At 41.2% G+C, this 26,383-nt stretch overlaps 1 protein-coding gene across 7 annotated transcripts in view; it reads right to left on the bottom strand.

The window, feature by feature from the left end:
* LOC149554205 (DEAD/DEAH box RNA helicase family protein) overlaps positions 1 to 26,383 on the bottom strand; it is a 315,874-nt gene that overhangs the window by 76,738 nt on the left and 212,753 nt on the right. For all 7 annotated transcript variants that reach the window (XM_089789445.1, XM_089789449.1, XM_089789446.1 and 4 more), the window contains 2 exons: positions 24,120 to 24,269; positions 23,849 to 23,992 (listed from right to left, as the gene is read on the bottom strand). In XM_089789445.1, coding sequence (XP_089645571.1) covers positions 23,849 to 23,992; positions 24,120 to 24,269 — 294 coding nt within the window. The remainder of the gene's footprint in view (positions 1 to 23,848; positions 23,993 to 24,119; positions 24,270 to 26,383) is intronic.

The following is a 26,383-nucleotide window of genomic DNA, read 5'->3' as shown; positions in this document are numbered from 1 at the left end:
TAACAGCATAGTAAATATCAAGTCTTGTATTTACTAAGTACATAAGGGACCAATCATTTGTTTGTAGAGAGAGTAGAATCTATGAAAGGTAATTATGTTGCTGCTTCTTTAAGTTTATGTAGATTAGTCTCCATTGGAGAAGACATAGACTTGCAATTCCACATTCCAAATCTCTTCAAAATGTCTGATGTATACTAAGTTCCATAGTTCCAAGAATTACGGCGATTCATGTGATTCACGCGATTCAGCGATTCGATTCAAGCCAAACGATTTTTTGTGAATCGGTGAATCAAATCAGCGATAAAGGGTTTATGAAATAAGTTACTCACTAAATTTCAAGGGTTTTTTAAATTTTCTGATTCATGGCCGATTCGATTCCGATTCATGGCCGATTCACAATTTGATTCGGCCTTGCCGATTTTGATCCGATTCCGATTCTTGTTACTTTGATACTAACCTTGATTAACTATGATACTGTCAAAATTCTACCATACTTCCAGTCCTAGGAAGTAATAAAGGAGTCCCAAGTGTTTCATCTCGAATTCTCTAATTAGATCTTTCTTGCATTGATCTATGAAATGATCATCACCTGTTATTAGTAAATCATCAACATACAGTATCAGAATTACCATATCATCTTTATCTCTTTTATAATATAAATTTGGATCGGCTTCACTTGTGGAAAATCATAAGCCAGTGAGATACTTATCAATTCTTTCATACCAAACCCTTGGAGCCTACTTAAGTCCATAGAGAGTTTTCTTGAGCCTACAAACAAAACTGTTAGGATCATGAGTTTCAAATCCTTCAGGTTGCTCCAAATATACTTCTTCTGTAATCTTTCCATTTAGGAATGTTGTTTTTACATCAATCTAATGTACTTTCCATCCCTTCGATGTTGCAATTGCTATGACTATTCTTACAGAGTATATCTGGCAACAGGAGCAAAAGTTTCTTCATAATCAATCCCTTTTTTCTGAGAGGATCCCCTAGCTACAAATCTAGCTTTATATTTCTCATTGCTACCATCAACAGCATGCTTTATTTTAAATATCCACTCGAAAGAAACAAAAGATTTTCCTTCATGTCTTGGAACATTTCCCAAACATCATTCTTCATAATAGATTGGTATTCTTTTGTCATAGTTTCTTTCCAAGTTGTATGTTTAATAGCATCTGAAGGATTGGTTGGTTTTGTTTTGGACAAATCATTCATGTTTGTTGTATAACTAGAAAATCTTTTAGGTCTTTTGCTTTCTCTGACTGTTCCAGAAGGTGCAGCAAAGTCTTGTGCTTTCTTGACTATTTTAATGGCCCAAAGTGGTCTTTTCTTTGAATTTTGAGTTTCTCCAAGATTTAGATTTTGAATGTCATCTTCAATTTTTTCTATGTTCTCCCTCTGAGACTCAGACTCAGTGTTTCTTTCAAAACTATGTAAAGGAGAAGGTTTTTCAGAACTTGGGGCTCTTTTGAATGCTAGATCTTCTTCAAAAATTACATCCCTACTAAGTTGAATACTTTTCTCTCCAAGTATGAAAATCCTATATGCTTTAGATGTTTTAGTATACTCTACAAAAATACCTTTCCTCCCAAAGGGTTCTAACTTAGTTCTCTTTTCTTTTGGAACATGGATATATACGGGGCACCCAAAAATCCTAAAATGACTTATATTGGGTTTAACCTTAGTAAATACTTCTTCAGGAGTTTTAGCTCTAAGGTAAGAGTGAGGGCTTCTGTTTTGAATATAGACAATACTACAAGAGTCTTTTGCCCAAAGATAATATTCTATATTTTGATCAAATATCATAGCTCTAGCAACTTCTACAATTGTTCTATTCTTTCTTTCTATTGCTTTAGATGTTTTAGTATACCCTACAAAAATACCTTTCCTCCTAGAGGGTTCTAATTTAGTTCTCTATTCTTTTGGAACATGGATATATACGGGGCACCCAAAAATCCTAAGATGACTTATGTTGGGTTTAATCTTAGTAAACACTTCTTCAGAAGTTTTAGCTCTAAGGTAAGGGTGAGGTCTTTTGTTTTGAATATAGACAACAGTACAAGAGGCTTCTGCCCAAAGATAATATTCTATATTTTGATAAAATATCATAGCTCTAACAGCTTCTATAATTGTTCTATTCTTTCTTTCTTCTACCCTATTTTGTTCTAGATTATAAGGAATGGTGTACTCTCTCTTAATTCCTGTTTCTTCACAAAACCTTTTAAACAAATCTGAGGTGTATTCCCCTCCATTATCAGTTCTAAGAGTTTTAATTTTATGTCCTGATAAGTTTGTAGTTAATGTTTTGAATTTTTTAAATCTCTTTAGGATTTCTTCTGATTCTTTGCATTTTAAGAAGTAAATCCATGTTTTCCTAGATAAGTCATCTATGAACAAAATATAGTACTAGAATCCTCCAAGAGAAGGAACATACATAGGTCCACATAAATCTGAATGAATTAATTCCAAAACATTATTTGTTTTTCTAGTGCTATCATGAAATGGATGTTTGGTGTTCTTACCCAGAGCGCACCCTTTGCATATGCGTGAGTAGTCTTTATTCAGTTTAGGTAAACCAGTAACTATCTTCTCCATAGTTGATAAGGTTTTGAAATTTAGATGCCCTAATCTTTTGTGCCATATTTCATTTATGTCTACAACTTCATGAATTAAGGCTTGAATAGGTCGACTAGATTCTGAATTTAATTCATACAAATATCCTTTTCTCTAACCAATCAACTTTGCTTTCTTAATTAAGTAGTTCTTTGCCCAAGTTATTACTTTACTGCCCATAAATGCAACATTATGCCCATCATCTTCAAGTGTTGTAACCGAGATTAGATTTCTTTTTATTCTTGATACGTAGAGTACTCCTTTGAGGAGAAGAGAATTTCTTGATTTAAGTTTCAAGGTGCAATTTTCAATTCCTTCGACGGAATGTGTTGAATTATCACCAATGGTAACTTCGCTACCCTTTTCTGATATTGACTCTAGTGCTTCTTTGTAACCTATTATATGTCTAGAAGATCCACTATCAATTACCCATACTCTACTTGAGATTTCATTTGGTAGTGATGAATACAATACACGATTCTCAGGATCATAGTTATATTTTTCCCTAGTAACATTTGTACAGTTCACTTGTTGTTTAGAATTCTCAGGACAATTAGATCTGTAGTGTCCAAACTTTTCACATCTGAAACACTTTATTTTGAATAGATCTTTCTTGGGTTTGCCATTCTTTTAATTTCCCCTTTTCTTCTTGAAATGCTTCTTCTTGCCCTTATAGGAGTTTGTATTAAGAACATGAAGTTCTTCATCTTTTGTTTTCAGTTTCCCTCCTTTCTTTAATTTTTTGGATTCTTCTTGAAGACAATCTCCCTTAAGTCTGTTTAATTCAGGAAGTTTATCTCTGGCACTTATTCCTTGTGCAAAAGTTTCCCACGAATCTGGAAATCCATCTATAGCTATCAGCGTTAGTTCCATGTAACTAATAATGGTTCCTATACTTGACAGATCATCTCTTATGCCAGCAACCCTTAGGAAGTAAGAATTCATTGATTCTCCTTTCTTTATTTGTATGTGATTTAGTTGCCTTTTCAGTGGGAGAACTCTAGTTGCATTGTTGACCTCATATACATTTAGTAATGCACTCATTATATCAAATGTTGTATAATGTTTTGTTAGCATAGGTAGAATATCATTCTTTACTCCATCTAATATGATCTGAATGACTTTTCTTTTTCCTTTACTTCATATAGTTTTATGAGATTCAATATTAGGCTGTTTGGATGCTCTATCAACAAATTGTTTTACATCATTTTCTTCAAGAATCATCATGATTCTGAATTTCCAAGCATCAAAGTGTTCTTTCCCATCAAACATGTTCTCAAGTTTGATTGTGTATGCCATTGAAGATAGCAGATAGATGCTAGATATATGAAGTCTGATTATTGAATTTTTCATAGCCTAGGTTCGACTACCAGAGCTCTGATACCATGTAAAGTTTCTAAAAATTCTATGACTGAATCAAAGATTAGATTCAACATTCTTTATCTCCTTCTAGCTTGCTGTAAATAACTTCAAAGTATTGTCTTGAATTCAATTAGGAATATAATTTTGAAACTGTCTTTTGTTCTGCAACTTGTATATGGGTAGAATTGACTAATGGGAAGACTTTTTGTGTTCTTGTGTGCTCTTAGACTTCAACCATACCCATTATAAATAGAGACCTAGGGACATGTCCTTACAAGTGACATGTCCCTTCCAAAACATTCTTTAACTCATCTTAGAAGTCGGTGACTTTTCCAAGAGACAACAAGTTTAGTTATAACTTAACAAAAAAGAGTTTTAGTTAAATCCAAACTAGTTCTAAGGATAGACGCCGATATCCTTAAGAGGATAATATAAAGATTTTGGATCAATCTATATCATGTAAGAACAGATCAGACCAATTTGTTATCAAATCAATAGGATTACAAGTTACAAAATTAATAGACAAAGACATCGTTATGCTTGCATTAAATGGTCTTCCTCACTCTTGGGAGCCCATTATTCAAGCAATAAGCAGGAGAGTTAAATTCCCCACTATTGATTGTCTTTGACATGGCTGCATTCAAAAGGAATCACAGCTAGCTGCAAGAGAAATGATTAAGAGTTCCCATGGAGAAGAAAATCATGTCCTTGCTACCCATTAGTCAAGAAGAAAGGTGGCTATTGGGAAAAGAACAACTTCAAGAGGCATAGTGATTTCAGACCCCCTGCTGCTCTTGATTCAAGAAAGAAATCAAAGGATCTGTCTCATATTCAATGTTTCAGATGTAACAAGTTTGGTCACTATGCCGAGGAATGCCAATCATAGTACAAGAAGCATGGGGCATGTTAGAGTGGGGTTATCGTTGCACCAAAAGACTGATCTGTCAATGCTCGATAGATTCATTCAACTTATAGTGCATAGGAGGCAGTTAAGCCCTTGTCACGAATCCCGAGAGGAGCATTGAACAAATTTCTAAAAATTTCCCCCTTAGCGTTACTCGACGGTCTGAGTATTTGAACATGTGACCAAGCTTTGATACCAATTGTTAAAGTGGGGTTGTCATTGCACCAAAAGACTGCTCTGTCAATGCTCAATACAACCACTCAATGTTAGCCGACTGGATGGTTCCGGCGGTATTTTCTATTCTGTAGCCGACGCTCCGGCGGTGTTTCGGTATTCTGTGCCGACGGTCCGGCGGTGTTTCTGTATTCTGTAGCTGACGTCGTCGGTAAATAATTTGTAGCGGGTAGAATAATTGTGGCCGATGGACCCCTTCAGGAAGGTTCGGCGGTAGTATTTATATCCTGTCTGGGATCTTTGTAAATCATCATATCATCTACTATTGCGAATATTATGAAGCCTAATGTATATTCTGGCATATGCGAATATCATTCTGCTATTATGGTCTGTATGCGTTGATTTCTTTACCAGTACGGTAAACATTTGGCGCCGTTGCTTTATGAATCTGGAAGGTGGGAGGAATGAAGATTAATGCCAAATCAGCTTAACAAGGATCGGATTAAGGCAAAGGGAAAAGATGTAATCCGTATTGCGCAAGAGTATTTAATTCTGGCACAGCAAGCCGAACGCCGACGAAGATTCCAAAAGATTGCCGACGGAAACCGAAGTGCGGAGGAATTGTTGGAGACTCAGCAGGGGGTGGAATTGGTGGAAGAAGCACGAGAGGAGTTCTTGAATTTGTGTTCGCCGAGGGAAGAAAATTCAAACGGAAGAGCATCAACTCGCACGGCTCGCAGTGCCGACGGAGCACGAGTGTGGAGTGACCTCTTCGTCCAGGATAGACTTCTGCAGGAAACAATTTCGAAGGATCCCTCGTCTTCACCAAGGTTCACAACTGTCGACACCTCCAGTGTGGGAGTTCAGACTACTGGTGTGGGAGTGCCGACCGCCGGCGTGGGAGTGCCGACCAGTGTAGGAGTGCAGACCTCCAGTGTTATGGCGGGACCCAAAGAAAAGCTACCGAAATTTGAAGGCGATGGTACAGCCGACCCCCTCTGACATTGTAAGACATGTGAGATGATCTGGCGGGCAAATGGAATCACAGATGTCGACGAATGGGTCAGGCAATTTCCGACAACCCTACGGGGTGTCGCGATTGATTTGTTTTCGGATATGGATCCGCAGAAGCTGGATACATGGGATAACATTAAAAAGGAGTTCTTGGCGGAATTTAAACTCTTGCGGGATGATAATGAAATTGTAGTGGAAATTTTCAATACCAAGGAAGGGAAGCACGAAACTGTCCATGTCTACGCTAGGAGATTAAAAGACTTAATAAACAAAATGGAAAGCAAGCCAGCGGACGGATTGCAAAAAAGGTGGTTTGTGGACGACCTACGCTCACAGTTGCGGAGGAAAATGAAAATTGTACCACCATCGTCATATGTGGATGCTTATAACAGAGCACTGGACCTTGAAAGTGCACAGAAGACAAAAAAGAAGAAAACTAGTTCCTCTGACTTTGATGACAACGAATCTGCTGGAGATGATAGCAGCGACGACGAAGGAAGTAGCCAAAAGGTTCGTGCCTTACAGAAGGATATGGTTCGAATGATGAAGGAGTTTAAAAATATGCAGAAAGAGCCAAAAGGTAGTGAATTGTGATGCACGGAATGTAAGATCGACGGTCATACTAAAGGATCGTGTCCGAAGAGCCAATTCTGTGCCATCTGTCAGATCATGGGACATTCGACAAAAGACTGCCCCTTTAACATGAAAACAAGAGGATCTCCGCAGATGCTTCTCACACAAGAGGCTTCCCCGTTAGGTGGTAAGGGAAACATGAATGCCACCGGCGCTACATCTGGAGGATACAGGAATAATCGGCGTGGACAAAATAACAACAATAACAATACCAATACGAGCAGAAGCCGGATTCAGTATGATGCAAACGGACGACCAATTATTCAGTGTCGAGCATGTAACTTGTGGGGGCATTTTGCACGGGAATGTCCAACAGCAAATACACCTCAACTATTGTGCTGATGGTGCGGACCCGGCGATCATGACGACTCAAAATGTCCAAAATCCGGAGAGAACTTGATCACTGTTGGAGCGGATGAAGAAGAAGTTCTGGCGATTACGCAACAACAAGCAAAAGAATACCCGGACCCCGCCGAAGAAAAGAAGAAATTTGCGACAGCGCGGGCGGAGGTTGGAAAAGCATCTCAAGCAGTAACACCTCCGGACACCGCCGGCACTTCAGCAAGGACTTCCGCAGAACAAAACATAGTACGACAAATTTTGCAAACGGAGGTGCAAGTAAAGGTAAGTGATTTGCTTCTCACCATGCACCAACTTCAATCTACTCTTTCAAATATGGCAGGAGAATCAAGCCTTGAGAAGGAAAAGTCACCGGGAGAACCAAGTCGACGAAAAGACAAGGAAATTGTTACGAGAGGAGAAGATCAGATGTTGCTGGCGCTGACATCCGGACGACACCCTGCAGTTGTCGAGATGGGGATACTTGGACATGTTCTCACAGACACCATAGTGGACGGAGGGTCTGGCGTAAATGTATTGCCAAAAGAAACTTGGAGAAAACTTGGACAGCCGACATTGTGGCCTCCAAGGTTTCAGCTACTGACCGCCGATCAACATGGTATTAAACCACTGGGTATTCTCATGGCACAACCGGTAACCATTGGCACCCAGCCGTTCCTAATGGATTTCGTGGTGATTCCATTGAAAAGGAAAGGCTATGACGCCATCCTGGGCCGCGGGTGGCTTATCGAAGCAAGAGCTCGACACGATTGGAAGAAGAACACTTTATCCCTCAAAAGTAAAGGCCACCGATTCATCATTGATCTGCATACCCAAATGGTAGGGGAAGAGGCCCTGTCATCAGATTCTGAGGGAGAGGAGGACGAATGTAGACAACGGATGGAACCGGATCAGGAGGGCGTCCTCCGATTGGACGGGGGAACAACGGATGATGACTTGGATTCCGTCAACGGTCTCTACCACTGGCAAATGGGGGACTACGAATCATTTCATAGCTATAATGTTCTGTCAATTGAGAATGACTATTCGAAGGAGTTTACTGAAGTAAAGGAGGGGGAGGCACCGTTGGATGTTACACCCGCCCATGCATTCAATAAAAGAGAGACAATAAAGTACAACGAAGCCCCGCTGCAAACAATGAATTTGAGGGACGAGGCAAAGCCGAAGAACATACTAGTCGAAGATAATTGGGATCTAGTACTCAAGGCTGCGGCATTCAAGATATTTATGGACTACAAGGATGTGTTTGCATGGACATACAAGGACCTCAAAGGAGTACCGCCGGAATTGTGTGTGCACCGCATCCCGCTGGTGGACGGAGCTGTACCTGTACGAAAGCAACCCTATAGGATGAATAAGAACTATGCCGCGCAGGTTACGGAGGAAATCAACCAGATGCTGGAAGCTGGCATTATCTTCAAGGTACAGACCAGCGAATGGGTGTCACCGATAGTCATTTCATTGAAGAAGGATACTATTCAGATCCGGATATGCGTTGATTTTAGATGCCTAAATACAGTGACGATCAAAGATCCTTTTCCAATTCCGTTCACAGATAGCATTCTGGAGGAGGTGGCAGGACATGAAATCTACTCTTTTATGGACGGGTTCTCCAGCTACAATCAGATTTCTATAGCGGAGGAGGATAAGTTGAAGACAACGTTTGTTGTCGAAGATGGGGTCTACGTGTATAACCGGATGCCTTTTGGGTTGTGTAATGCATCGGCCACATTCCAGCGGATTATACTGCATATCTTCGACAAGATGTCTGTGGAAAATTTCAAAGCCTTCTTGGATGATTGGTCAATATTTAGCACGGAGGACGGACACCTGGCAGCACTTGGTGAGTGTATGGAGAGATGTCGCAAGGCCCGGCTAGCATTGAATCCCAAGAAGTGCAGATTCATGGTTCCGCACGGCAGACTGCTCGGACACATTGTTTGTAAGGAAGGATTAAAGACGGATCCCGACAAGGTGAGAGTCATTCTGGAAATGCAGCCATCTACTAATGTGACGGAGGTAAAATCTTTTCTCGGGCATATAGGTTATTATCGGAGATTTATTAAAAATTTTGCCAAGGTGTCCCAACCGTTAGATAAGCTAACCTGCAAGGAAGAATCATTTAGATGGGAGAAAGAGCAGGATGAGGCATTTGAAGGGCTGAAGGTACAACTGGCTACGGCACCCATCCTAGCATATCCGGATTGGAATAAAGAATTTCATGTTCATGTGGATGCCTCCAACTATGCAATCAGCGCAACCCTGGCACAGACTGGTAATCACGGACTGGATCATCCAATATACTTTGCCAGCCGGTTGCTCTCAAAGGCCGAGCAGAACTACAGCACGACTGAAAGAGAAGCCTTGGGAATGGTTTATGCTGTGCAAAAATTCCGTCATTATTTGCTTGCTGCACCGTTTGTGTTTTATGTTGATCACCAGGCTCTGTTGTACGTGATTAACAAACCGGTCATCCAAGGGAGGATTAGCAGATGGTTGCTAGTGTTGCAAGAATTTACTTTCAAAATCATTGTCCGGCCAGGAAAGAAACACGTCAGTGCCGACCATCTATCGCGGATCAAAACAGGGGAGCCAGCGGATGGTGTGAATGACGACTTCCCTGACGCACAGCTGTTTCAGATTGGGGTACTGCTGGAATGGTACAGGAGTATTGGCGAGTACCTGTCAATAGGACAACTTCCCACGAGGATGTCACCAAATGATAGGCGCAAGTTGATAATTAGGAGTCGTACATTTTAATTAATCAATGGGTTGCTCTACAAAATGGGGCCGGATCATATTCTTTGGCAATGCGTATTGGAAGAAGAGATCCCGCAAGTGTTAAAAGAAGCACATGAGGGTCCCGCGGGAGGACACATGGGACCCGACACCACTACACGAAAGATATTACTCGCAGGACTCTGGTGGTCGATGGTGTACAATGATGCACGAGAATGGGTCGTCGGATGTGACACTTGCCAACGGGCCGAGAAGCCGCTGAAGAGAGATTTCATGCCCCTTCAACCCTCTCATGCGCAGGAACTTTTTGAGAGATGGGGACTAGATTTCATTGGACCACTGAGGGTGAGCAAGACTCGAAGGTGCCGCTACATCATTGTTGCAACGGAGTACTTGACCAAGTGGGTAGAGGCCCTTGCGCTACCAAAGAACTCGGCCGTCAATACCGCAAAATTTATCTATGAACAGATCATCACAAGGTATGGAATCCCGTTACAATTAACAAGTGATAGGGGAGGTCATTTTGTTAATCATGTTATTCGATTGCTCACCACTCAATTCAAGATTTATCATTCACTGTCGAGTCCGTACTATCCAAGAGCAAACGGGCAGGCAGAGGCCACCAATAAAATTCTAGTATCCATCATCTACAAATCTTGCATGGTGGAAGGTGCCGATTGGGAGAACTTACCCGCTGCCCTGTGGGCTTACCGCATGGCGTACAAGGTGACGACAGGGCACACACCATTCCAGTTAATGTTTGGACAGGAAGCAGTGATCCCAACAGAATTCATGATTCCGAGTCTCCGAATAGCATTGGAAAACAAATTGGATGATGACGGAAGCTTACAAGAGCGATTGAATAATTTGAATAAATTGGAGGAGAAATGGATGTTGGCACAGTGGGCGATGGAAGTGGCGCAGAACAGACGCAAGCTCTGGCATGATAAACATCTGAAACGTAGCAGATTCCAGCCGGGACAGTTACTACTGAAGTATGATGGCCGTAATGAAATCAAGCCGGGCAAATTCAAAGTGCGATGGGTTGGACCATATCAGATCCGAGAAATTGGCGACACTGGGGCAATCAAACTGGCAACCTTGGATGGACAGGAGATAGCTCAGTCAATTAACGGATCCAAGCTAAAACCATATCGTGCAAGAAAGTTCTCGCCGTCATTACAGCACTCCCTGGCGGCGACGTCGTCTGAAGGTACCCCTGTTATTTGATGTATTCGAATTTAAAATTTAAAAAAAAAAATAAAAAACATTTCAAAAATTCAAAAAAAAAGAAAAAAAAAGGGCCCGCAGACAGAAAGGCTCGCGGGCTGAAAAGTCCGCGGGCAGAAGACCCTGCGGGAGTGTAGCGGAAAGTCCCGCGGGAAGTGAAAGTCCTGCGGGCAGAAGACCCCACGGCGGGAGTTTAACGGAAGGTCCCGCAAACGGTCTATTCGCGGGCTGTTAAAAGCCCTGCGGGCAGATGTCCGCGGGCATAAAAAATTTGGCTGCCGAAACTATAAGCCCCACCGAACATGCAATGCAAAATAGATTCCTTCCTCTGGGCGTAGCTGTGCCATCCGATATAGAACAGAAAGATGTTACTCTGATACATTCAATAAACAAAAAGGAATTGCTGTTGAGGAGCATAAGTGAAGGTTGTTTATGTGCCTCCAAACCCCTGCTGAATCAGAAGCTTTGTCACCAGTTGGGCCGTCATTGGACAATGAAAATCAGGTTGGTATTAGTTATAGTAAAGATTGTGCTACGGCTGGTATTACATTAACAATGCAAGCACAACTTGAAGGCCCCAACATGGAATTATATATAGTTTTATTAAAGCTCTGCAATATATGTAGGGACTTATTAGTTCACGATTAGAGAAAATTGCCATCTGCAACATTTTGATATAGTTGTCTAATGCGAAGTCGGCGATAACGGCATCAAGATTGTACACTAGGCTGTGTAAGGTTGGGTTGTTTCTCGTGCAGGCGGTTTTGTGACAACGCAGGGAGATTTTTGTGCATTCATCGCAACAGCAATAACATTGTGGAGTCCACGTTCTCCTCCAGACGGGATTCCTTACCGGATACTCTAAATGCACTTTTGCACATATTTCTCTTCTTCTCGGCCTGCGGGGTTTGGACAAGTCTTCCGTAAAATTTCATTGGGTTGCCGCGAGGGTAAATGGAACTATATAAGAAATAGCAAATAAGAGGCCACCTTCATATGGAATCAGTAGGCAAGCGGAAGCCATGGAAGAGTCAGTTGGCAACTAGCATGGAGAAGAATTCAAGAGTTTTGGCATCGGGAATTCGAGTTGCAGGCCCTTCCGGTTCCAGTAGCAAGAAACAGAAGACCAAGGAGGAACTCACTTATCTCACCGTCCAGTTTGAGAGTCTTAGTGGAAGCGAATGCCGGAAGTGGTGGCAGGAGACCCCTGAGGCAGACCAAGTTAAACAAATTTTGGTGCTGGCACAGGTACATTGGGCTATTTAGCTTCCCATTTTTTCTATCCGGTTGTTCGAATCAGTTTTGCGCACCATGATAAAGACATATAGCGCTCCGAGCAGAACGAGTACATTCTTGTACAAGCAGCATCAGATGACAGTATCTTTTAAACCGAGGGATTTCACTAGGGTTTTCGGCATCCCTGGCCCCGATGGGAGGAAAGTGGAAATCAAGAATCATAAACTGTCACGGGAATGGAAGGAGCATTGGATAGCTCTAGTGTGTAGGGACCTTACACCCGCGGAAAGGGAGACAGCGGTTCAGGGGACAAAGTGCAGAGGGCTTTGCCGAGACTTTATTCGGGAGGGTCATTGGCATTGTATCATGGACGTCATCAAGAGCAGGTTGACAGGTGCCACCCGAGCTTCAAATATTGCATTGCCACAGATTGTGTTTATGAATGGTATCATGCAGGGAGTGGTATATGATTGGGCCTCAATACTTGCCGACAGGATGGAGGAATTCATGACGCTTCAGCATCGAACATTTTTCATGCCGCACCATGCCATCGGGTTGTTTCTAGAGGCTGCAGTGAGCCAGATTCCAATAGATGGCTTTGAGGCTCCTCCAAGGGGCAAGTTGGCAGACGGGGAGCCTCCCATATTCTACTGGCGACACTTAGATACTGGAGGGTCAGTAGCAGGTCACAAGAAAGTATTCCGCGAATTGGCCCCTTCAGGGGAGACAAATAGCGGACGGCAGGGCACTTCGATGAGTGACGGGGCTGAGTCCGTGGAAGAAGAGGAGAGCACATCGGTTGAAGTTGACGGTGAGATAGCGGGTAGTGGGCCCACATTCTTTACCCCTCCTCAGCTATCAAATTCAGCACACTTGACTTATTTTTCGACAGTCATTCCGGCGTTTGGTCAGCGCCGTGCCCCGGTTCTTATGACTCCTCCAGCGGAGGCAGATGTCCCACGGACAGTGATGGAGGTGGTTCCACAAAAAGTGATGGATGCCATCCCACGGATAGTCGCCGAGTCATTGCCGACGGCTGTAGCGGAGGTGATTCCAGTTGTACCAGCAGATGTCACCGTCGCAGTCACACGAAGAACACAGTCGCCACCGCCACAGTCTGAGCCGCAGGTTCGGTTGGAGGTCATTGATTGTGATGCAGTGGTCACCGTCTCATCATCCTTTTCAGCAAAGGCCGAGTTAGCCCGGCCAGTACCGGAGGCGAACATGGAGCTTGTGCAGTTTGACCAACCAGAGCTGATGGATAGAGCTAGTGAGTTTCTGAGGCAGCGTTCCGACTCACTCCGGCGAAGCGGGGTCCGTCCATTCAAACTCCTAGGCGTTCAGGAACATGGCCAGCAGTACCAAAGCCTCAGCTTCAGGAGGAGGGAATGCCACATGCCGTGGTTGCGCCAACAACAGAGAAGGCGGCACCGGATGTGGGCATGGCTCCCGTTGATGAGGAAAACAATGATGCGGAATGGTCATTGGAGGCCTTTGCCAAGGAGGACTATGGGTCAGATGAGGACAGGTGTCGGGATTACCTCAGGACTATGAAGTCTGCATTGAAGAAGGGCCACGATGTGGCAATTCAGGCCCTGACTCGGCGGAGGGAGTGGCACTTGATCAGAGCGTATATCCGTGGGATTTGTCCTCGGCGATTTCAAACTTGCTTTATAGACAGGGGCTGGCCGGCAACGGAGACAGCTGAGATGTTGGCAGATTGGGCCACTGAGCCGGAGTTGGGACCCAGTGACACCCCTATGATGAAGTTGGCACATGAGATTGTGGGACTGTACAAAGATGTTTACTACGGTCGTCAGCGTGCAGAGGCGAACAAGGCTGCAGCAGAGAAATCATTGGCAGCTGAGACTGAGGCTAGACAGAAGCTAGCCGCCGACTTGGCCGACCAACAGGCAGCATGGGCCACAGAGCGGGCAGCACTATTGGCAGATTTGGTAGCAACGGTGCAGGAGAGAGATGCAGCTAAGCAAGGTATGGAGGCAGCGGTTCGAGATAAGGATGCGGCTGAGCACGGGATGCAGTCAGCTAGGACGCAGGCCATGGATGCGGCGCTTCTTTTAAAGGAGGCCATCGAAGTTAATTCTCAGATTCAGATAGATCTCTGCATCCGGACTGAGCAAGTGTACGAGTTACCTCGCCAGCAGCACACTTCTGGGACACCCCCTTCTCTCTAATTTCTCCTGTGGTCTGTAAGTTGTCTCCTAATTTTGTTAGTCGTCAAGGGACGACTGTTTTTTGGGGGGGGACGGTGTTAGCCGACTGGATGGTTCCGGCGGTATTTTCTATTTTGTAGCCGACGGTCCGGCGGTGTTTCGGTAGTCTGTGTCGACAGTCCGACGGTGTTTCTGTATTCTGTAGCCGACGTCGTCGGTAAATAATTTGTAGCGGAAAGAATAATTGTGGCTGACGGTCCCCTTCGGGAAGGTTCGGCGGTAGTATTTATATCCCGTCTGGGATCTTTGTAAATCATCATATCATCTACTATTGGGAATATTATGAAGCCTAATGTATGTTCTAGCATATGCGAATATCATTCTGCTATTATGGTCTGTATGCATTGATTTCTTTACCAGTACGGTAAACACTCGACTTATAGTGCAAAGGAGGTGGTTAAGCCCTTGTCACGAATCCTGAGGGGAGTGCTGAACAAATTTCTAACAAGGCAAACCTAATTGAAGTTTCAAATCAAAAAGATATTGAAGACTTTCTCTTCATTTCTTCCTCATCAAGAAACATTCCTACAGATAGTGACACTCAGTTGATCAATGGTGGAGCATCTAGGCACATCACGAGTTACCAAGGTAACTTTCAGATTTGGTAGAGTCCAACCTTTATATTGTTATTGATGATGATGCTTGATATTATGTAAGAGGTTTTGGTGTTACTTCTCTTAACTCAGATTTTGGAATTTCCCTTCAGCTGAGTGATGTTTTGTTTCTGCCAGGAATTAAAAGGAATATAATCTCAATATCTGCCCTCGAAGCTAAAAGTTATTGAATTGTATTTTCTGAAGGAAGAGTTCTTGCGTGGCCCAACAAATCTAGCATCAAATCAGCTCATCTCATCGCAAATAGATTTAAGAGCCTTTACAAGCTTTCAGGTTATCCTATTCAAACTCTCATCCATGAAGCACCTGAATCTAGCAACCTATAGCATAGAAAACTTGGATATCTTCACTTTCTTGATCTTCCCTGTAATGTCCCCTTTTTTTGGGACATTATAATTTAGTGTTGCTGGCTCACTTTGCCTAGGTTTTGGGGTGAGAAGGTTCTTTATGGGGTTTAGTTCGAGATTTGGCCTAGACATTTCCAGTTACGGAACCATCAGAGCAGTTATGGCAAGTTGTTTGGATGCTTACTATTTTTAGCAAGTAAACAGAGCTCAATATTCATGATATCTCAATGTTGGGTTGGAAGCGTCTCGCCGAGAGCTTTCCAATGAGCTATTGCATGTGCTTATCTGAGTTCGTTTGGTCAGTTATTTTAATGCGTAACGATTATATGGTTTACTGGCTAAGTGACTTTAAAAGTTAATTTAACTTGTCACTTTATTTAAAAAGTACTATGTTCATTTAAGTGACTAAAGGACAAAAAAGGTGCTTTATCCCACATTGCTTAAAGATGCGTGCATCACATTGGGAAAAGTGATAAAGGTACAACAAACTCTACATGGGAGGATATATGAAGATATAATATTCAAAACAACTATTAATTTGGGAGCTGGAAACAGTTGCTGGTTATTTCTTCTAGGACGCAAACCCTTGAAGAAGCATTTGAAGGTTGGACGCACACCTAGCCTTCTTATAGGTTTTATCTACATTTGCCAATCTGACTGTTTTTATTGTTTGTAAGATTGGATCATTTGATATTTGCATGTTATTGTATTGTTGTTGTAAAATACAGTAAGCATTTGATGGTTATCTGAGTTAACTTCTGGTTTATATATGCACTTTTTGAACATTGGAGGAATAAATAAAGTTTTTCCTTAGTTTCATTGTATGTAAATCTGCTGATTAGAAATCGATTTAAATTCTGAAATTTATATTGGGTATTGGTTTACTGTTCGGATCTAAATCTGCGAGTATATATTTTGGGGTTTTCGTAAAATATCTGGAAAGGTATATTACATTCTCATACTTGAGAAGATGGTTAAAGGTATGTCTAAACTCAGTCATGTTCATGATGATACATGTTAAGGTTGTGCTATGGGTAAAAACACTAAAAGTTTGTTCAACCCGTAGGTGAACAGGAAAGAAACATAACTTAACAAAGTAAAATTTCATCAAATGTTTTCGTACATAACAATAATGTTCAATACCCACATGATGCCAATTACACAAGTATATGCCACATTTATAATATCTGACATGGTGCCAATGAAGCAACACAACCATGTCGTACCCGTAACTGTCTAACTACCTAGTTTGCCGAACATCCTCCACCCCAAAAAAGAAAAGTCGTCTCTTGGTGACTCAAAACTGACAAAATTAGGAGATAACATACAAACATAGAATAGGGAAGAGGTTGTGTCCTTGAAATGTTCAGTAGTAGGCGCAACTAGTAAACCTGATCAGTGCATATATGTAAGTCCTCCTACGTCAGTGTGTTAACTTATACCACCTCCTTTGGGAGAAGTGTTGCCTCTATGGCCCTAGTATGGTCGCCTATAATCCTTTTTCGCCTATAATCCCTTTTCAGCCTTTTCCTTATCTTGCAAGAGTACTACTCACTTGGCGCCCATGCTACTTGTTGACTAGCCAATTCAACAGCTAGCTTCCCTCGAGCTTCTGCCTCGACTACCCTAGACCTCGCAGCCGCAACCCTCTTTGCTTCCCTATCTGCTTCTGCACACCAATAAGCATAGTACACGTCTTTATATGCCCCTACATCTCATGTGCAAGCTTCTTCATAGCAATATTGCATGGGCCCAATTCGGGCTCTGTAGTCCAATCAGCCAACACCTCTGGTGTTTCCACGGCTAGCCATCCTGTGGCCTTAAAGCAAGAGCCAAAACGCTCCACGCAACCCCTCTGGATATATGCTCGGACCAACTGCAACTCCCTTCTATGGGTCAAAGCATGTTGCCCAATAATTTAGTATCTCTAGCACAACTTCCATGGCTCTAATGTATGCCATGGATCTCTCCTCATCTGACCCATAATTCAGTCTGTCCTCAGTGTCGGCACCCTGCTCCATCTCTGTATCCATATTTGCCCCTTCTATGGTAGCCACATCCACCTCCGGTGTGGCCTTCTCATCTCTGAGCGCATACTCGGATTGTGGTACTCTTGACTCTTGTGTCGCTAGAATGGTAGCTACTCCTGTGAAGACCTCTTCCCGCCTCGGGTACTGAATGGAGGAATCGACATCTGCAGAAATGAGTCGGAACTACTGTCTCAAGAATGCACCGACTCAGTCCATCACCTCAACACCCTTGTCCTTTGGTTGTGCTGGTTGGGCCACACTCATGGGTTCAGCCAACAGGGATGAAGCTATGGTGACAACAGCCTCTAAGCCAATTATGTCTAGTCTAACTTGAGGCTTAGGCTCTGGTGCCTGCATGTCCACAAACCCTGTCGTTGGCACTACTACTACTAGATCTGGGGCAATTGAATCTACTAAGAACCGAGTTGATACTTTTGTGCTCTCCACCATGGTTGTGGGTGGGGTCATTACAATAGGCACATGCCTCTAACTAAAAGGAGGAATAAACGGTATGGGATTGGCTATCAAGTGTGCCAAAGTCGACAACTGAGGAGAGAAAAGTGTGGACCCTCCAAATGCCTCATCGTTCCTAGCCTCTACCAAGGTACTCTCTCCCTCTGAATTGGTCCCACTACTGTCTGTGGTATCCTCCTGTCTGCTATTAGTGTCACCGTACGCATCTAAGCCCTACAATACCCTCTTTTTGCTAGCCACCGTGCCACTCGTGTCAAAATGCCTCCAGTAGAATACTGGGGTTCTCTTGGCACTAATCTTCCTCTCAGTGGGACTTCAAACTCATCCGCTAGAATTTGATGGAGTGTTGCTTCGAGAAACAACCTGATGGCATGGTGCAGCATATAGAATGTGCGATGCTGCAATGTCATGAATTCCTCCATTCTATCAGCAAGGATGGTCGCCCAATCATACACCGTACCATTCATAATGCCATTGATGAATGTAATCTACGATAGGGCGATATCTAAAGCCCTACTTGCCCCCGTTAACCTGCTCTTTATCACATACATAATACATCGCTAATGGTCTTCCCGGATGAAGTCTCGCCGCAATCCTCAACTCTTACTACCTAATGTAAATAGAATCACAAGGAGTGCCCCAAATGTTGGGATACATGAGTATGCCTTAAAAAACCATGAAATAAGTTTCTTTTTTAGACATCTCATGAGGCAAAACAAAACTCTTTCCAACACTGGTTTACAATACTTTATCGTTTACATGGTCTAACTACTATACCCGAGTACATTAGTCATAACTTTCAATCCTGACATTTTTCTTTAAGAAACTTTGGAGGATTTGTTCCAAATTAGGAATATTAAAACATATAAAAAGCTGAGCCAAAAACAATCAATCCATTAGACTTTATAGTCTCTGCATGTAGACCCATTCTCTCTGTCATAAATCAGAAGTATAACTAGTAACCCTTCCTTGGTCATCTAATAACTTTCTCAAAACGACACCTTTTAAACCAACCCAATACATTCTTTTAACCCTTGTACATTTTTCAATGCTTCTTTAAGCACTCCCATTACAATGCAAATGTATTTTTTTCTAGTTTTTAATACATCACAATGCAAAGTTAAGCATTTTAACCATTTCTTCAACATAGTTATAGGAAAATCTAAATGACTTAAATATTACAATATTATAAAATTCATCATAATGTATGAAGGGTCAAGATGCTCCCGCATCACTACCCTTTATGACAGACTCAAATTCCTCTGGCGTGAGGTTACGTCCCACCAACTTCACCCAGTACTCCTTACATTCTTGCGGCAGTTTGTGGTTCGTGGTCACCACTTTGCGGCCTCCTTGGCAAAGAATGCCAAGAACCCTACCGAAATCTCGAGCTTTCAAAATTGAAAAAGACCATGAGACGATGCTTCTTGTATACAAATGTACTTGTTCTGTTGTGCCTATTATATGTTTTGCTCATAGTTCTTAATATTGTCTCAAATAGTCATATGGAAAACACCGAAAGTTCTATCGCCCAATGTACTTCCACACGGATCAGAATTCATTTGATGAGGTTTGCGCCAGTCATTTCCTGCCAACATTTGCGGCACTCATTGCCATTGAGCCATTCAAACTGTACTGTGAGATGAGAAAGGTCAGCTTTCTATGTGGATGGTTGCAATTTAAGACACACCTTTTGCTTCTTGCTACTCGATGCTCCCGACCCTGCAACATGGACTCCTGAGGCGAACATTCTCGCATTCTTATCCATCTCGGCACTATTCTCCTTCGGCTGATCTTTCCACTATCTCCTTTTCCTTGCAGACTACATACTCGAACTAATTAACAGTCACTAATTTTATATTTATTGCAATGACAACAGTTAGGGTTGCTTTGTTTTCACTTCTTTACAAAACGTCTTACTTCAACCTCCCAGAATTATCTATCCCTCCTGCGGCGTATATTTCCTTCTTCCTTTGTGGCACTTGTTTTTCTTCTCCTGCAGTGCCCATGAAATGCTTCCTTCTATTCTTTCTCTGCTTCTCCGAACAACAATGGCTTCCCCATATTACTTTCGTCTTTCTCGCGGCTAACCCTTATTGGCCAAACATTTTCCTTCTCTTTGTTTCTTTACTCTTCCTCTGCAAAATGCCCTCTTATGTTTTTCCTTTCCACTGGATGCTGTTTTCCCTCTCTGTAGGACATTGTTTTCCTCTCCACGGACACTCCCTTGCATGCTTCACCGCGAGCATTCCTTTTGTCACTTCACGTGGAACAGTAGAGTAGATCCGATAATAGTTATGTCTCCTTTATTCCTTGCAATACATTGCTATGCCACTTTGTTCCTCCCAATTGATGAGATGGCATGATACTCGCCTTAGGTAGGAAGTTTGTACCCTTTCAATGCTAAGTCCCTTCCAACTATTACTTTGTTGATCATCAGATGTGCAACATGCATGGCATGTAATAATATATTGTGTGATGATATTTGTCAATTATAAACTCCCCAATGGCAAGTTTCCCTTTCTGCGAACTCATACTTTTGTACTTTGTTTCTCGAGGCCGCTTGTTTTTCACTTCACGCGGGACAGGGTGTCTGTGGAGCAGAGAGTTTTCGGGATAGGGTGTCCGCAGGGCAAAGAGTCAACAGGACAACCTATCTACGGCAACCTGTTCGCAACCACCTGATTCATGGCACACTTTCCATGGGACCATAGCCACCTGTCCATGAGACCTGTCATGGTACACTTTCCGCAAAAGACATTCTTTTTTTAAATTAATTTTTCTTTTTTTGTATAATTTAAAAGAAATAAAAATTTATTAACTTTCTAAGTCTAATTTTCAGCTACTATCACTCCTTGCCTTGCCTTCTTGTCGTTCATGATAGATCTTCAACTTAGATCCATTAATGGCTTCAAGAATTTCTTGCCCATCCAAGGTCCATAATTTTCCACCAACTTCTCTGATTTCATATGATCCAAGCCGTTTGACCTTGGATTTCCCTGGTTTCATATCATTGCGGCCATTGTATCGAAGCACTAGTTGGCCTAGCTGAAACCTCGTCCTTTTCAAGTTTTTATCGTGTCATGCCTTGCGACAAGTTTGTACCACCTCCATCGCCCATTGCACCATTAATCTTCGTTCATCCAATTTGTTTAGTCGATATAAGGGCTCTCCTAGACTTTCCATATCTCCAAATTCTATTTTCAATTGCAATCCGGAGGCTCGGGACTATGAATTCAGCTAGTACCACGACCTCTTGCCAAAACATTAACTAGAATGGTGTCTATCCAATTGTGACTTTGAACGTTGTGCGGTAGGTCCATAGCGCCGAAGGTAACTTTTCCTCGCAGCCTGCTTGTTCTACTCTGCATGATTTATATATGATAGCCACGAGAATTTTGTTTGTTGCTTCTACCTAGCCATGGGCTCCAGGCACCCAAGATATGCAGTGAACGCACACCTCTAGTGGGACCCCTTTTAAATCCTTACAAGTCAAGGCAAATACATCTTTATACTCCGTGAAGACTTTAATTGGAATGGATTTCTGATCTTCCTAGATTTGTGAATCTCCTCACATAGCAAACAAAGTGTGATTCACTATGCCAAATACCAAATGCTAGATTTCATGCTCTAAGATACAATTAACTTGCCAAACTAGATATTTCATATTATAATGAACCTAGAAGTGGATTTCTAAAAATGTTTCCAAATTGTGAGACCATATCCTCTTATTTTAAGTAGTCACTTTGCACCCCAAGATGGCGCAATGTCTGTCCAATATGATGCATGGATGCAGCTACCATGAAACTCAACACTACAAATATTCAATGCATATAAAATATCATCTCAAATACAATAACTCCGAGCACATGAAATCGGGAGACGTATCCTCAAGTTGCTTCTTTCACAGGAAACTCTAATTGCTATCACCTTACTTGGCTCTGATAACATGTTAATGTTCTGCCCAAAAAATAATGATAAACAGAACAATGGTCACAAGAGATTATCTTGGGTAAACTCTTCAACTTGAAGGGAAAAAACCAGCCACACCAGAAAAATACATATTTTTTCTATAATAAAATGTTCCAGTACAATGCTTTTAATTGATGCGATACATCATTACACTAAGCAATCACATATATAAATTGAAATAAGAGACTTCATATTATACCAGAAGGTCTCTTCAATTTGCAAATACAAGACTCTTCACATTTCCAAACATGACTCTTTGCAATAACAACTCTCCAAATCACATTATCTCAAATATTATCATAAATATATTCTCCAGCTATTGACTCGGTATTATCTCTATTCCAGCATATCACAAAATCAGAGATAAAGATCTCTCCAACTATTGACACAGTATTATCTATATTTCAGCGTATGACAAAATCAGAGATAAAGATACTCTATCGCAGCTACAATCTGCAACAATTTTAAGTTAGTGACATTAGAAAATATTAAAGGAAAAGCATTTGCAGAGAAATAGGGGGAAGAAAGCAAGCAAGAGAAAATAGGAGAAAAAAGCAATACCCAAAACAAAATAGGAAAAGGAAAAAGTGATCACAAAAATGTGATTTTGTTTATCCCATGTTGATAGAATGAGTGAACGAGAACTTAAGAGAGCATTAGAAAAGATTTCCAAGAACTCACTCTCAAGCGTGCTAGATGAAATAAGGAATTTATGAATTATTGGAGAGTTCTTCAAGGGTTTTTGTTGCACGAAATCCATCATGAATTTTATTCGCTTCGCTGTTGAAAGACACAATCAGGAGGATCTTTAAGTATTCATTTCAAGGTAAAATCTGATTACATTTTTGAAGATGTTAATTTCCTTCAAAGAAGTTTCAGACATTCAAGGTGACCAATTTGAGCTATTAGAGGTCATGCTTGAATTGCTAGTGTTGCATATCAGCTACTATATCCTAGCTGAACATATTGAGGTGTTATAACCAGAGTATGCTTGCTATACAAGTCTGGTAGGGAGCCATACAAGCTGATAATTATGTGCCCGAAGGTCATGCAGGTACACAAACTCTTGGAGGGACCGAACAGGTCTGAGACAGCTGCAAGGGGACAGTACAGGACTGAGGCTAACAGCAAGAAGGTCGTACATGCCTGCAATCATTTGAGAATCATCTAAGGAGTTGAGTCAAGAGTTTGTCATTCCTGTTGTCTGCTTAGTGGAAAATTTATAACAGGAGCAACAATTTGGTATGCATGTTACTTTAGCTTGTTGATAATTATTGAGGAAACATTGTCATGATCTGCTGTTAATGTACATCAGAGTTACTGTATTTGGAAACAAGAGCATATGTATTTGAGTTGTGAGTGGATTCCAAACTTCTTAAATGATATATTGGAAACACTAGCAGAACGCAGAACTTATCGAAACACTAGCAGAAGGTAGAACTCTGAGTGCAATTTAAAATTTCTGCTTAGTTGAATGTGAATTCCAAACTTCTTAAATGATATGTAATTAAAGTTTGAAAGAATAATAACAGTCTACAACAATTGCAAGATGATACCCAACTTTGTATGAGTTTGTTACATAGGGCAGACAGAAAGCGTAACTTGGAGAACCATTTGTTTCCAAGTATTTTTACAAAACAAGAAGGGAGGATGTGCTCAGGGTCTTATAAGGCATGAATGATGTGTTTTCATTTTTGCCTAGTAGCATCTCTAAATGTATTCATGTTTTCCTCCCCATTTTAAAGCATTTTATTTCTATAATTTGAGTTGAGTATTATCAATTAATTCTTACTATATATGGTTATCAAATTCTTCAGCATAAATAACATTTATAATTATAACTTTTCTTTTTCATTTTCTTTTGGTATTGAAGAAATTCTCAAATTCTTATTCAGCAAAGTAAAATCATTACCTTGCTACTAAACCTTCCCCTTTGTACCACTCCAAAGCGATGTTGTTCGTCTATGACAGCAAAGCGAAGAGAGGAAAATTTAACTTTTTCTTGAATCAAGCTGTGTGTGCCAACTATCAATGCAATACCTCCTGTTTCTAATTCCTGGATAAAAAGCATGAGGATAGTCAAACAATATCATTACATTTCCGCACATCTGAGGTGTCAAGCTTTAGACAGATTATGTACTGCAATAGATTTCTCCGCATTAGGCAAGAAGAAAAGGAATTACCTCACAAATTGAAGAAGCTTTCTTCAAGGGCGTGGAGCCTGTTAAAAGTGCTACCAAAGGCCTTTCAGCTTCATCTATTCTCTCAAGGATAGACACAATATTCTCATAATGTTGCATTGCTAATAGTTCTGTTGGCACCATAAATGCTGCCTGCATTGGTTATTAGGCAGAGGTGCAAATAATATTTAGATATGAACCTTATGACACAAAGCTGCATTAACAAAAATAAAGTTGCAATCAAACTAGCACAGTCTATGTTGACTTGCTATTCACCATTTTCTTAAATGCAAAACATGAAAAGAAAAATATTGTATTAGACTGTAAACATGTTCATCAGAACAGAAAATATGAATGTGAAACTCAGAACCATAGATGGAATACTTGTGAAGGCCTGGAAAAAAAATAGGCGAAAACTCGACCAATTCTCAGCAAAAACTCAGGAACTTGAAAATTGCTTAAATTTAACTAAAAATGCATTTTGTTTTGCTCAATTAAATGAGAAGATGCATCCAATGAGTCAATATACGAGAACCAGAAGAAACAAGCTGAGTCTAGATATATTTAAATACAAAGTGGGTACAAAATCGAATTCTCATATTCATGAGAAATGTTCATGGCTGGAAGTAGAATAGCAAATAGTTTCTGTAAAACTAAAAAGTAAATATAATAGCAAATAGTTTCTGTAAAACTAAAAAGTAAATATATCATTAGAATTACATTTTCCTCTTCCAAGCTCTAGTAAAAATTAAGGGAGAGGTGCAACTTGAGGGTCTAGTCCTAGAAGTCTGCATTGGGTGCGACTATGTTGTTACATGGAGCAATCAAACTCGGAGGTTAATTATACCCACTTGTATTGGTGTGGTTCCCTAGATTTTTTTAACACAAGTTTGGGGGGAATGCCGCGAAGATGGGGTCAAGGGGAAGCACTCTTTGCAAAATCCAAAAACATATTATTTTTCCCTCTCTCAGCAAAATACAAGTGAAGAAATCAGAAATGAAATTTATTGGGGCCATTTTTTTTTCCTTTAAACTTTTTTTTGCCTTTAAACGCTGAGTATGGACTTTGGTTGAGTTTTAATGTTAAACTTGCCAAGTTTTTGGATAAAACTAGGTGAGCAATCAGTGAGCTTTTGCCAAAAAAGTAGGCGAGTTTTTGGTGCAAGGAAAAATCATAAGATATCACTAGAGAAAAACTCAGCAAGTTTTTGCAACTCTGGGAGTGTGCCATCCATGTTAGGAACCACTCAATCAATTAAATAAAGGGCCTCAGATATAAATTCTAAAATTGAATAAAATTTAGTTAATACCTTTATATGGTACAAAACTAGTAAAGCTCTAGCCTTGAGACATCAACTTCTTCATGTTAAAATGGCTAAAAGAGAAATGGTTGTTTCTTTATTTACAAAATTTACAAAGTCAACGGATTAGCTCACTGCCATTGGAGAACCCTTCAAAGATTAAGATTTGGTTATGTCAGCTGTAAATGGCCTTCCCCACTCTTGGGATCCTTCATTCAAGGAATTAGTAGAAGAGATCAACTTCAAAAGTTTGATTAATTAAGAGCTGATTATACTTGAGAAGAACACAGGATAGATACCAGAAGTGTTGGACATAAAACTCATCATGAAGATGACTGTTGTCAGGAAACTTCGGTAGTTAGGCAGTTTGGCATAACTAAGGGAGTTATGCAGGTGCAATGGTCCACCTCCCACCCCCTCAAACACTATATGTATGAACCTTCTTCATAAGAAAAGATGTGTATTGTGAATATAACCTCGTGTTAAGTGATATATAAATTACTTCTAAGTTCTCTATATTTCCAGTATTGAATACCTTGATTCTGTATCTACGCATTAGTTCGTATTACCCCATGACGACAAACATTTGGCACTGCTACCGAGGTGTATCTAAGAAGGGAGGTAATGGAATAGATGGGACTACCTGTGAACGACAATAGGACAACCAATGTAGAAGAAATTCCAGAACTATTTGAAGGGGAGCACACTTTGACAACTAACTTCTATATTTTCTAACGGGCTACCATTGAGACATTCATACGAAGTAAGGCCAGACAAGAGGAATATACAGAGGACTCTGTGGGATGCACTGAATGTCGGTCCTGCAGTGGATAGGCTTTTTCTTTAACTCCCTTGTCTATTGGCGCAAGCATCCCTCGTAGAATGAAACCGAAGGGAAGAAGTCAAGCGAGAACAACATCAACAACACATCCTTCGGAACTTTGTTGAAAGTAACCGTAGTTATCC

The sequence above is a fragment of the Cupressus sempervirens genome, chromosome 6 (assembly GCF_028749045.1).
Source record: "Cupressus sempervirens isolate cs-2001-9-10 chromosome 6, ASM2874904v1, whole genome shotgun sequence".
NCBI classification, from domain to species: Eukaryota; Viridiplantae; Streptophyta; class Pinopsida; order Cupressales; family Cupressaceae; genus Cupressus; species Cupressus sempervirens.
This window is presented reverse-complemented; position numbering and strand designations above follow the sequence as displayed.